This window comes from Epinephelus lanceolatus, chromosome 23, assembly GCF_041903045.1.
Source record: "Epinephelus lanceolatus isolate andai-2023 chromosome 23, ASM4190304v1, whole genome shotgun sequence".
NCBI lineage: Eukaryota > Metazoa > Chordata > Actinopteri > Perciformes > Serranidae > Epinephelus > Epinephelus lanceolatus.
In genome coordinates, this window is record NC_135756.1 from 15,848,549 (window position 1) to 15,861,254 (window position 12,706).

Here is a 12,706-nt window from a genome sequence, read left to right on the forward strand (position 1 = left end):
CTGCTCCTCTCAGTCTCTGTTGGCTTGCTGACATGGTTGGATTTGATAGTTCATATATTCGAGGACCCTTCCGTGAGTTATATCCAACACGGTTAGGTTTAGGTTGTTCAACTCAATCCTCAACCACCCAACTGCCAGAAAAAAATGTTGTCATTGTACATTTCTGCAAACCAAGGATCAGGGCCGGCCCAAGTTGTTGTTTTAAATAAAATGCAACACAGAGGGGACAGTGGGAACAGTGGATGGAGCAAAGGATGGAGATGGACCTAAGATGAAAAACAACAACAAAAGCTAGTCATGTTAGATGTCATATTACACTTGAAAATTATGCTGCTGCTATTTTCTAAATAAAATAGTACAGCTATAGCTTGTAATAAGAAAACAATCTACCTGTGGAACAACTGAAAATTGCTTGAGAAGTTTCGAATTAATATGCATTTGTCTAAAAACATGTCCCTTTTCATATGATTATATCTTATATTAAAAATTATTCATCTCAGAATGTCCTGCAGTACACTGAGCAATTACAAAGGCTGTTTTGTTGTTAACTCACCAGGTAGAGCTGAGGTTGCAGCAGACACAGAGGGAACAGAGGATGCAGATGGACCTAAGATGAAAAACATGTCCCGTGTCATATGATTGTATCTTATATCAGTATATCTTAATGAGATAATTTGACTAGAAATTAAATATATATGGTGACAGTTTTTCCCTCACCTGATTCATTAGCCTTGGCTGAGCCTGAGGAGGTGGACCGCCCCTGGGTTGAGTCAGTACCTCCTCCAAAATACTTTAACAGTGCTCCTGGGGAAGTTTCATATAACTTATGACCATAATAGGGAGTTGATGTAAAAGGAATATGTTTATTTACTCACATAAATTACTATGCTCTGCAGCAAACAACATATCTCAAACTATAAGTTAACTAAGTTAATTCATTAATGCAAAAACATATTGCTAGCAAACGTCACCGCCTGTGTAATTAATGTTAGTTGTTATTAAACATTTGCTATCAAACAAAAATGTTGTTTTGATGCCAAAAAGCGACCCAGAATATATACACTGAGAGTCAACTTATTCAAAGTAGGCTATTACACAAACACAAAAACGTTAGCTTGAATAGTAAGTTATCTAACCTTCCAGTTAAAAGAGAAGTTTCTCTGGCTTTGAACTAATGTTAGCTAGCTAATTTGCTATTAAGGGCTAACGTAGTTGGAACAAAATATCAACAGTAATTAGGAACTTTACTAATTTGATGAAACTTTTCAAAATCTCCTTGACACCAAATGTTACATTACCAAGACATGCAAACATACCTTTATCTTGTTGTTTTTCCTCCTCTTCCTCTTTCTTCCTTCTTCTTTATTCTGCCCCTGAAGGGTAGCCTATGTCCTTTGTTGCGACATTATTAGGCCTTCCACCTGCTCCTAGCTCCTTGGATGCGCTGTGCGCACTGCACGGCTGGATGCACACGTTACTAGCGGAGCTCTGACATTTAGAGCAGAGAGGCAGTAGGAACCTACACTCTGTTAACATAGTATTGTCTTTTTGTATAACAACGTACATTTGATAATATGTGAATCATCATCACTCACACATGGAAAAAAATAATTAATTTTTTCTTTTTTAAGTTAATTGCTCTTGGGGGCCCCCTCATGGTCACGGGGCCCTAAGCACGTGCTTAGTTCGCTTATGCCTTGGGCCGGCTCTGCCAAGGATACATAACATTTATAAATCATAGTGGTTTTGTTGTGGTTAACATGTGATTAAGTTCAGGCACAAAAACCACTTGGTTATGGTTAGGAAAATTTAATTTTTTTTTATTTGTGGGGGCACAAATAAAAAAAAGCAGAAATATCTTGGTAAAAAAAAAATGCTTTTCATGTCACAATTCTGGCAAGATATGCTGTGATGTCTCACTTAGAAACACACACATTTGGGGACTACAAAGCCACAGAAAACACAGTGGGGGTCCCTAAAAAACCCACGTTTGCTGCCTAAAAACTGCTGGACACACAGCACTGACTCACTAAATCACAACCAGGTTTTTTGTATGTTTTTCTCCATCTGCAGTGGTCTGCAGCTTGGCAGGAGTCTCACTGAGGTGACATGCCATTCACCACCCTCTCCACCTCATATACTACAAAGTCTGCTCATATACTACATCACTTTAGAAACACTGATATGATATGAAACGTGCAAATGTAACATATTCGTAGTTTGCAGAAACGCACAATGTCAACATTTTCTTCTTCTGACTGGGCTGTTTCAACAGGTAATAATCCTAGTAGTCCTTAATGTGTCCTGGCAGGAGTACTGAGTATGTATCACGGCAGCAACATGAGAAATATACACTGAACATGCCCCCTGCAAACTGTCATTGAATGAAATATCACCAATAACAGATTTACCGGATCACAAAGCAGCATATTTGCTCAGTATCAAAGTCAGGATTCCTCATAATAATCCTGTTTACTATAATAATTCTGTCATAAACAACAAGTAAGGCTCTTTCCACACTCAATTCAACCACGTCTCTGTTCTATAAGCACTGTGTTCAGTACTGCCTGAGGCTTTTCACAGAGTGCCCTCAGGGCTTTACTGCACATTCTAATTCTTTATTACGTAATCTGCTCATGACAGACTTATTGTAGAGATGAAACAGTCCCCTTGGGGAAATCTGTCCATGACAATATGACAACACTTAAACCATTTGATTACCTATTATCTCAGAGAAGCACAGCAAATGAAAAATCAATGAAACCTCAGGATCTGCGTGTATTTTACTGCGTTGTGTGATTAAGTGTACATAAACAGATCTTAATGCGTTTAGATAGTAGTCTGTCCAAACTGACTTTGACTTGTAGCTCGAGGGCATGGTCCTGTCCTGCAAACCTGGTCATTAAATGTTTACCTTCTTTGTTCCCAGTGTTGGAATAACCACCTCACGTCGTCTGTTGTTTTTCCAAGACTTACCACCACACTGACAGTGACTGATACCTTCTCATTCACTCAAAAATCCTTTCTACCTTTATCCCCAGATTTCTTTTTCTTCTGCTCATATGATGCTTACATGTTTCTTTTTTGCACATACAGCACAGTCAACCATTCTGGTAAATAGTTTTATATTGAAAATATCTATTTGATTAAGGTTAATATTGTGTAAAAGATCTGAATGTGAGTCCTCTGAGTATATGATATCATTCCCCAACACAGTGTGCACAACCACAATGAATTCTTAAAAAGGTTTTTATTGATTTACGCTTGCACAGCATCACAAACAAATGCAATGCAGAAAATGCAAAAACACAAAAATCAGCAGAAAAGAGCATTATATAAAAACTGTATTAAATTATTGTGTGTGTATGATATATCAAATTTAGAGGATGATTCTTATGAGCTGTCATTCCTGATAATATCCTCTCTCCTCAAGGGAAATCTAATTTCCAGCTGCAATTTTATGTCCTGCAAAGCTGTATGAGTTTTTGAAATGGATATGGTTTAAAGTATAAGAAAAAAAGTTATAGTTTTACAACAACTTTGGACATCTTAAATGACATTAATAGCATCAAAGGCGCAGTGTGTACGTTTTAGTGGCATCTAGAGGTGAGGATTGCAGATTGCAACCAGATGAAACTTCTGGTTAAAATTCCTTCAGTGTTCTTTATTCAGGAGGTTTTGACGGGAGTTGAATAATCAGCAAAGGTCTCCTCCTCTCCAAAACAAACAGACCAGGTGATTTAAATTGGTAAAAAAAAAAACAAAACACTGAATAAAGTTGTTCTACATTACAAATCAGTGTTTCTGCGACGCTATTCAGCTTGTTGGAGACAGGCTGCCAGCCCATGTGTGCTCGACTTTTTTCTCTGATAACTTTCATGTGTGCTCACTTTTTTCTGATCCAGATGTTCAGGAGACACATAGGTCCCTTCCTCTCAAAAAAACAAGCTCACTTGGTGTTTTAAACCAGTAAAAACACTAAATAAAGCAATTTCACGTTAAAAACGAGTGTCATTTTGATGCTGTTCAGCTCGTCCCCGAGAGGCTGCTAACTGCAGTCGCTGACACTTTAAACACCAATGGCCCTATCTGGGGCCAGTGTTTAGATTGTTCATTCTGGGCTATGGAGGAGGACCTGCTTAACATGTAGATATAAACGGCTCATTCTAAGGTGATGAAAACAAGATGATTCTTATTTTCAGGGTGAGTATACACTGATGAAAACATAGTTATTATATTATACTCCATTTCTGCCAAAATATCCACCTAAATTCTACACACTGGACCTTAAAGGGCTAAGATTCAATTTCAATTCAATTTTATTTATAAAGCCCAATATCACAAATCACAATTTGCCTCACAGGGCTTTACAGCATACGACATCCCTCTGTCCTTAAGACCCTCACAGCGGATAAGGAAAAACTCCCCCAAAAAAAACCCTTTAACGGGGAAAAAAACGGTAGAAACCTCAGGAAGAGCAACTGAGGAGGGATCCCTCTTCCAGGACGGACAGACGTGCAATAGATGTCGTACAGAACAGATCAGCATAATAAATTAACAGTAATCCATATGACACAATGAGACAGAGAGAAAGACAGAGAAAGAGATGCAGGTAATGACAGTAGCTTACAACAACATTAATGAAAGTAATAATATTATAGTTATAGTTCTGGCTACTGTGGTACAATATGTTGAAAGTATGTATTAATATCTGACAGTATACTTGTGTGACAATAGTCATATGTGTATAATAACAGTAGAAGTATGACTAATGACTAATGATGGCAGCAGCAGCAGGAGGCATCTGGCAGGACCACGGCAGCAGCACAACCACACACGTCATGCTGTCCAGGCACCGCTGCGGTATGAGTTAATCTGAGAGACAGTGGAGCACAAAGGCTCCGGAGAAGAAGCCGAGTTAGTGACATCCAGAATGGCCGAGTTAGCAAGATGCAGTAATAGGATGAGAGAGAGAGAGAGAGAGAGAGAGAGGGAGCCCGGTGTATTATAGGGGGTCCTCCGGCAGACTAGGCCTAAGTCAGCCTAACTAGGGGCTGGTACAGGGCAAGCCTGAGCCAGCCCTAACTATAAGCTTTATCAAAGAGGAAAGTCTTAAGTCTAGTCTTAAATGTGGAGACGGTGTCTGCCTCCCGGACCGTAACAGGAAGATGATTCCACAGGAGAGGAGCCTGATAGCTGAAGGCTCTGGCTCCTGATCTGCTTTTGGAGACTTTAGGGACCACGAGTAACCCTGCGTTCTCAGAGCGCAGTGTTCTGGTGGGATGCTTTGTGAATAACTCTTATCCTTACCAGGACCTACTCATACTACATACCTCATACCTACTACAAAACACAAATAAACCTGCTGTGGGGCAGCACGGTGGTGTAGTGGTTAGCACTGTCGCCTCACAGCAAGAGTTACTGGTTCAATCCCAGGAGGGAGCCCTTCTGTGTGGAGTTGGCATGTTCTCCCTGTGTCAGCGTGGGTTTTCTCCGGGTACTCCAGCTTCCTCCGACAGTCCAAAGACATGCAGGTTAATTGGTGACTCTAAATTGTCCGTGGGTGTGAATGTGAGTGTGAATGGTTGTCTGTCTCTATGTGTCAGCCCTGTGATAGTCTGGTGACTTGTCCAGGGTGTACCCTGCCTCTTGCCCGATATCAGCTGGGATAGGCACCACCTCCTCCTCCTCCTCCTCCTCCTCCTCACCTGTCTGTTGTCTCTTCTATACGTATTTACCTCTGTGTTTTGTGTACTATGGTCTGAACTTGACACACCTTTTATATTCCAGTGGTCATTCTGCTTGAGATCTGAACACCTGACTTTCTCACCTGCTTTCAAATAATTACCACAATTGGATGCTCACCACTGTCATTTGTCAGATAGGGTCTATACTGCCTACTGCCTGCATGCTTACTCCTATCATGTTTCATCTATCTTCTGTCTTTGGTTATCTGCCTGCCTTGCCCCTTTGGATTTGTCTGTCTGTTCTGACTGGCTGCTTGTTCCTGAACGTAAGCCTCCCAGCTATCAAGTAAAGCCTTCTGTTATTATGTTAGTTCTGCTTCACGAGTGTGCATTTGGGTCCAAGAACTGTCCACACCTGTTGTGCTGACTGCAGGATCGTTTTTGTATTCCCCCATCTCCTCTCCTGGGAGCAGAAGGCAGATTTAGAAAATGAATAGCAATACTCAGACACTCTTGATGGAAAATGAAATCTACATTTGTTGTTCAGACATTATTTCCCAGGATTAAATACGCTGTTAAATATCAAAGACACGCACTGGGAGAAATATCAGTTTATGTGCTGACTGTTTGTGAGATGTCTGAAACATAGTGAGGAAAGACAAGGATGGTGAGCAGAGACACAACCCCTTCAAAAGTGGTTTAAACACAATGTCAGCATGAGAAATGGAAAATGCTGGTGAGAGCTCAGCAGAGAAAACATCAATTGATGCCAGAGGAAGACGGCAGGGTATGGAAACTGTAGATAATCTTCAGTGGAAAGGATGTCAAGCGATACAAAATTATATATTATTATATTATTTCTTTCTCAACAATGATGACTATACATTAAGACGAATATAATGGCAGTACGACACAAAAATGACCCGACTCCTAACCCATTCTGAGGATGCTGAAATAAAGATTTTAAATCAGAATGACCACTGAATTTGGCCATGTAATGCGTCTCTGTGTCCCTCTCAATTTACTCTCCTTCTATTCTCATTGCAGCTCTATTTCAGGAGCTGTGCTCCCCCTGATGGGTTTGGCAACTCTTTCGGCAATTCTGCTTTTTTAAAATCAATCTGACAACATTGTTCCATCAGTGTGGGCCACTTGTTTCACCCATCCCATCTCCTCTTCACCCTGCCTTTACAGCTCTCATTTAGGTTTTGCTGCGACACCCCCACAATCAGGCCCAACAACTTCGCAACGGCTAGTATTGTTTTCACTTTGTGAGTCTGTGTATGTGTCATCATGGCAAAATGTGGTGCTGGAGAAACCTATTGTAGCAGGAACTACCGCAGAAGCCATTTTGAGAATTTTGCCAAGCATCTATCTGTTCATCTGTCTGCCTGCTCTGGACAGATACTGTCACAGTGACAGCATCGCAACAGTACAAGATGCAGTTATAAAACATTACAGGTGTGTAGTTGAGATCAAAATGAAGGCAGAGCTCAAAGATTGGGAGTGGTCCAAGCAATGACACCAGAAGTATGATTAAGGAAGGGGCCATTAATACCCCCACTTTATGCCCCCTGGCCCCACAGGTGTGTAGTCGAGATCACACAGAAGGCCGGGTTCAAAAATGGTTGTGTTCCGAGGAAGGATGTTGGAAGTTGGGGGAAGTAGGGAGGGAGCCATTGGCAGGGATGCTTCCATCTTGTCTCTGATCTTTTTCTCTTTTTGTTAGCTCAGGGTGAGAAACAATACAGATATAAAGAAGGCCAGTGTTTTTGTTGAGTTCAAACACTTACTGTAGAATCTTTCATAGTATTTTTTCCTGCAAGTCTTCTGACAGCTCAAAACAGCTTAAATAATGGAGTTCTGGTGGTGGCAGTCATTATGCAATATTATCTTAAAGATATTTTTTGGGCATTGCCTTCAATTGATGGGACAGTTGAGAGTGGGGGGGGGGGAGGGGATGACATGCAGCAAAGGGCCGCAGGCTGGACTTGAACCCGGGCCACTGTGGAAATAGCCTTGTACATGGGGCGCCTGCTCTATCCTCTAAGCCACCAATGCCCTGTCATTATGCAATATTCGAAATGTATTTTGATTGCAGCTATATAACTTGAATCATATAAATCATACCGTTACACAATTATATTACAGAAACTAGTCTAAAGTAAGTGATTCCCACATGTATTCAGATTTATGTAGGGCTGGGTTCCGAACCTCATTGTGTTTGTATTCAGACCAAACTGTTTCCTGAGCATATAGCAGAACACTGAAACTATCCATTAGTAAACAAAGTAGCTGACATCAAATATTTAGCCAGATTTATTTGCTTTTTCAAATCATAATTTAAGTTTTTGTTAAAAAACTCATGCATTTGGAAATGTTTAGTATCTTTTCTGAATGAAAAAGGGGCTGTAGTTTGTGTTTTTACATTTGTCAGCTGAAAAACTATTATAGGTTTTGCCAGAAGTCAGAAATCACTGCAGACGACAATAGGTAGTGTTATTCTTACAACTTAGAACTTACTACTATGGCACTAACAGCATAACTTATGAGCACTATTCCACATATAAAAGTATTCTATCATAAAAAGGAAAAACATATGCATTCCTATTTATTATATTTTGTTATGCTGCAAGGCTATACATCTGTGTAAATTCAAAGTAGCCTATGTCTTATCACAGTGTAGATTGCAGTCTACCGTGGGGATAGTGGGTAAAAATAAATGTAATGCCACAACTCTATGAGACAAACAGAATTGTTATAGGCCTGGCTCTTTCCTTCTGGATAGTGGTATTCAAAAACACTTTTTTAAAAAACTTTATTGAACATACAAATAATGCAGATGTGCTCAGACAAGTTGCTTAAGAAACAAGAACAAGAGCTCAAGTGTATAAACAATGACTATGGCAAGAACATTAGATATGGGATGAATAAAATTCAATAACACAACATTTTAATACATTATAATAAGAGTGGATGAAAAACATAGCTTACATAATTCCTCTCCAAAAAGTAAATTATAATGTTTGACAGTTTTTCTTAATTTTTTTAGTGTCCAAAAGTTATAGTTTCAATGCTCCTTGAATACACACAGAAGCCCAAAGAAAGTTGGGGTAATCTTATATACTGTGCATCCATGTATGTAAGATTATCCATTCATTATTACTGTTTTATTCATTATTTTAATGTATGATGAATTTTGTGTCACATTTGTCATGCCTAAAACCTACAATAACATCCTTAGAGTCAATTACAATATTATATTTACTTTTACACAATATATAGTCCCTCAGTTGAGACCTTATGTAGCAGACTGTATGCAATATTAAAATAAATGTATTAAAGATTCTGACTCAGCATTGCAAAAATACAATTGTTTTTAATATCTAAAAATGTGAAGACAAATGTTTGTTGTGTACTACTTTGATGTGCACTTCTTTATTCTCATTAGTGATACAGAATTTATAAGGTAAAAGCCTCGTCCTCTGCCAATCAATACCTGTGAAAATATTATTTCAAAAAGCTTTTCTCCAGGATTAATTTTCCTTCTTTGCTAATCAAAATCCATACATCCAACAGTGAACATCCTGATGATGTCAGTGTACTGTAAATACAGTGGAAAATTGGTGCCAGTCCAACATGCAGCGCTGTCACACACCCACTTTTTCTCTTCCGATCACCAACCAATGAAAATGGTTCTTGTAGGGATGGTGATGCTTCTGTCCAATCAGCTCACGCGGTCTTCGAAAACGTCATGCTACGGAAGTGCGGACGTGCTGAAGCAGTGGCGTGTGGGCCCTAGCCAGCTATACCGGGCTGTAACGCAAGTAAACTGAATAAAAACAAACGTGAATGTCAGTGTTTCATATTTCATGTAGATAGCTTACAGTTTATCAGCCTGCGGTCTGACAATGGGAGCGAACAACAGTACCCGCCGCGTGTCGTTTGAGTCAGACGAGAACGAGAATATAACAGTGGTGAAGGGCATACGGGTAAGTGACAGTGAACATACCTCCCTGGTGTTAGGTAAACAGGTGCGCCATGGCTGCCTTAATGCTATCAGTTTATACAAAGGTGTATTTGGCTAAATGCTAATTAGCTAATGCTTTATAGCTTGTGTAAAGGCAGCTATGCTAACTTAGAGCGAGCACACTGTCAGCCTGACTCTCATTCATTCTTAAAGCTACACAGCAGGTTAATATAAAGTAACGTTAAATGAGTATGCTGTTTAATAATGCATAGTCAATGGCGGCTGCAGTGGCTGTGAGATTTAGACACTGTAAACCTTCCAATGTCCTTTTGGGAATGTTGACGTTGACGTCAGCAGCCTCGTGCTCTGCTGTCTGTCACTGTGTGTATGAATGAAAGTGACTGGAAGTGGCCAGGCTGTTGCATTCATGGTCATAAATAATGTTATCCTTTGGGAGTTTTTGTTAAATGATGCAAGGATGCATGTGCACAAAGTGACTGTCAGCTTCTGTTGTTAGGTGGGAAGCTGTCACTAGTTCTTTTACTGTCGGCTGATGTTAAATTTAGATTGAGAGGCTTTAGGCTTTTATCAGATAAGACTTAGGTTGGCGTGGCTCTGTCTATTATTACTCAGCAGGCCAAGTGCTGCTAATGGTATCTTTCAATGAGGTGTAATCCTGTTTATGACACTGCTGTAATGACTGCCTAAGTAAAGGAAGCTTTGTCTCATCCAGTTAAACATGGGGAATACTCTTATTTGCTTCCCTGCTGAGAGAAAGATCAATACCCCTTACAGATCAGTCAGTTAAAGGAATACTTTATCACCTGAGTGATAATTTGTGCATCAGTTCCTCACCCTGTGTTACGCTGAAATCATAAGGAGAACTTTGGTTTTTCTTGCATGAAAGTGAAAGTTATCTATACTCCTTCCTAAGCCAGACTCCATTGACAAAAACGGTGATTTTACCTCACTGAGCACAGGAGCTTCTGGGCTACCTCTACCTTGACCAGTTAGTTTGTTTGGGTTATTGTGTGACTTTGGTGTTTTCAAGAGTCAGTTTGGATTCACCGAAATCACACAATAACACAAACAAACCACAGATAGAGACAGTGGTAGACTAGTGGTAGACCAGAAGCTCATTAAGGTCCAGCAAGGTAAAATTACAGTTTTTGTCAGTGGAGTTTGGCTTACAAGAGAAAATAAATAACTTTCACTCTTTGTTTAGTTTTAAATAGTAAGGTTTTGGCAAGAATGCATGTGTTTGGGAAGTACTTAGCATATGACTGGATAAGTTAGACTTGGTTTATACCACAGGAGTTGTATGAGAGTCTGTAAACTGATGTTTTGATGTAGTTTTGCTGTTGTTAAACACAGCCCCTTTTTACTCTAATTCACCAATAATTTGTCCAAATTTTGGATTCCTTGTGCACCTAATACCAGAAGATGACTAGCTTAGCATAAAGACTGAAAGCAGAGGAAACAGCCACGCTTGATCCGTCTGAAGTTACAAAAATCAGCCTACTAGCACCTCTAAAGTTCTCTTATTTACATGTTTTGTCTTGTGTGTGTGTGTGTGTGTGTGATCTGAAGAAAAATGTAAAAGCAAAAAAGTGTGGTCTTAGTCTGTATGAGATGTAACAACATTATTATGTTTAAGTGTTTCTGTAAATCTGTCGCATTGTTCCACTTAAACTTTTCCTCCACTCTCCTTTGCAGCTTTCTGAGAATGTCATCAACCGCATGAGGGAACCTGAAGCTCCTCCCAAACCTCAACATGCTCCCACTCCACCTCCTCCCATGCCGCCCATCCTCACTCCTATCCTGCGGCCAGTGCCGCCCCTCTTCGACCCGATTACCCCCTTGCCTTCTCCCCCTCCTCCTCTCGTAGAACCTGTTGCACCTCCAGCTCCTCCTCCACCTGCTCCATCTGCCACAGAGACTGTGGCTGCACCTCCACCACCTCCTCCTCAACCATCTACAGAACAGGTAGCAGCGCCCACCATCATTGACATGGTGCTTCCATCCTCATCAGCCCCAGCTGCTGCTGATGCTGTCACTGCTGCTCCTGCTTTTGAGCCCGTGGCAGCACCTCCTCCTCTTGCTCCTGCTTCTGCTCCTGCTGCTGCTGAGCCAGTCATTTTGCCTCCATCTCTCCCACCTGCTGCTCCCGCTGCTCCCCTGATTCCCGCTCCCTGCCCTGCCCCAGCTGGGGTGGAAGCAGCCCCTCCGCTTGCTCCTCCTTCCCTTGCAATCGAATCATCGCCTCCCATAAACCAATCAATCGCTTCTGCTCCTCCAATAATTGAACCCATTGCTCCTCCACATGTGATTGAGCCCACTGCTCCTCCATCTGTAGCTGAATCCATCCCTCCTCCTCCTCCTTCTCCTGTTGAAATGGAACCCATCATTGCGCCTCCTCTTCCCAAATCGGAACCCCTCTCTCCCCTGCCTGTTTTCGAGCCTGTTACCGTCCTGCCACATCCTCCAGGGGACACCATGTCCCCGCAGCCTGCTGAGCCATTTGCTGCACCTCCCTTGCCTGAGTTTAATGCTCCTTGTGAACCAGTTGCACCTCCTCCTCAGCCCCCAGTGGAGCCAGTATCCCCTACTCCTGTCCCTGAGCCAGTGGTAGTGCCTGAATCAATTTCGGTCCCACCACCACCTCCTGCTGCACCAGCCGGTGAGTTTTATCCCAGTACGCTGAAAGTCACTATTTGTAAAATACGTTCACAAACAAATGCTGCAAGAAGAAATACATTCGATGTGGTACTGATTTAGACTGTATGATATTCTGGTGGTCAAGGGTAGTTTAATCAATGTCAAGGGATGGAGAAGCTTACCAAGCTCCCTCCTTCTGTGTAAGATGGATGATGCAGCAGAGGTATGAAGATTTACTCAGTGCTTTGTTATTTTTTCTTTTAGTTTTTCAGAATTTGTGCAGCTGTGATTTTTGACCCAGGAGGCAGCTGGCCAAACTTGTATCTTGTTTCTTCTAAAAAGAGAACGCTCAAAAACCAAAGAAATGAATTGTTCTTTGTAATGGCTCATT

The 12,706-nt window shown here is 41.1% G+C and overlaps 1 protein-coding gene across 5 annotated transcripts in view; it reads left to right on the plus strand.

The window, feature by feature from the left end:
• Positions 1–9,451: 9,451 nt before the first annotated feature.
• Positions 9,452–12,706, plus strand: part of chchd3a (coiled-coil-helix-coiled-coil-helix domain containing 3a) — a 121,696-nt gene continuing 118,441 nt past the window's right edge. For 4 of the 5 annotated variants that reach the window (XM_033615112.2, XM_033615111.2, XM_033615113.2 and 1 more), the window contains exons 1-2: positions 9,452–9,679; positions 11,374–12,337. In XM_033615112.2, the coding sequence (XP_033471003.2) occupies positions 9,599–9,679; positions 11,374–12,337 (1,045 nt within the window). In that variant the 5' untranslated portion in view covers positions 9,452–9,598. The remainder of the gene's footprint in view (positions 9,680–11,373; positions 12,338–12,706) is intronic. The other variant, XM_078165424.1, reaches the window with a different exon arrangement.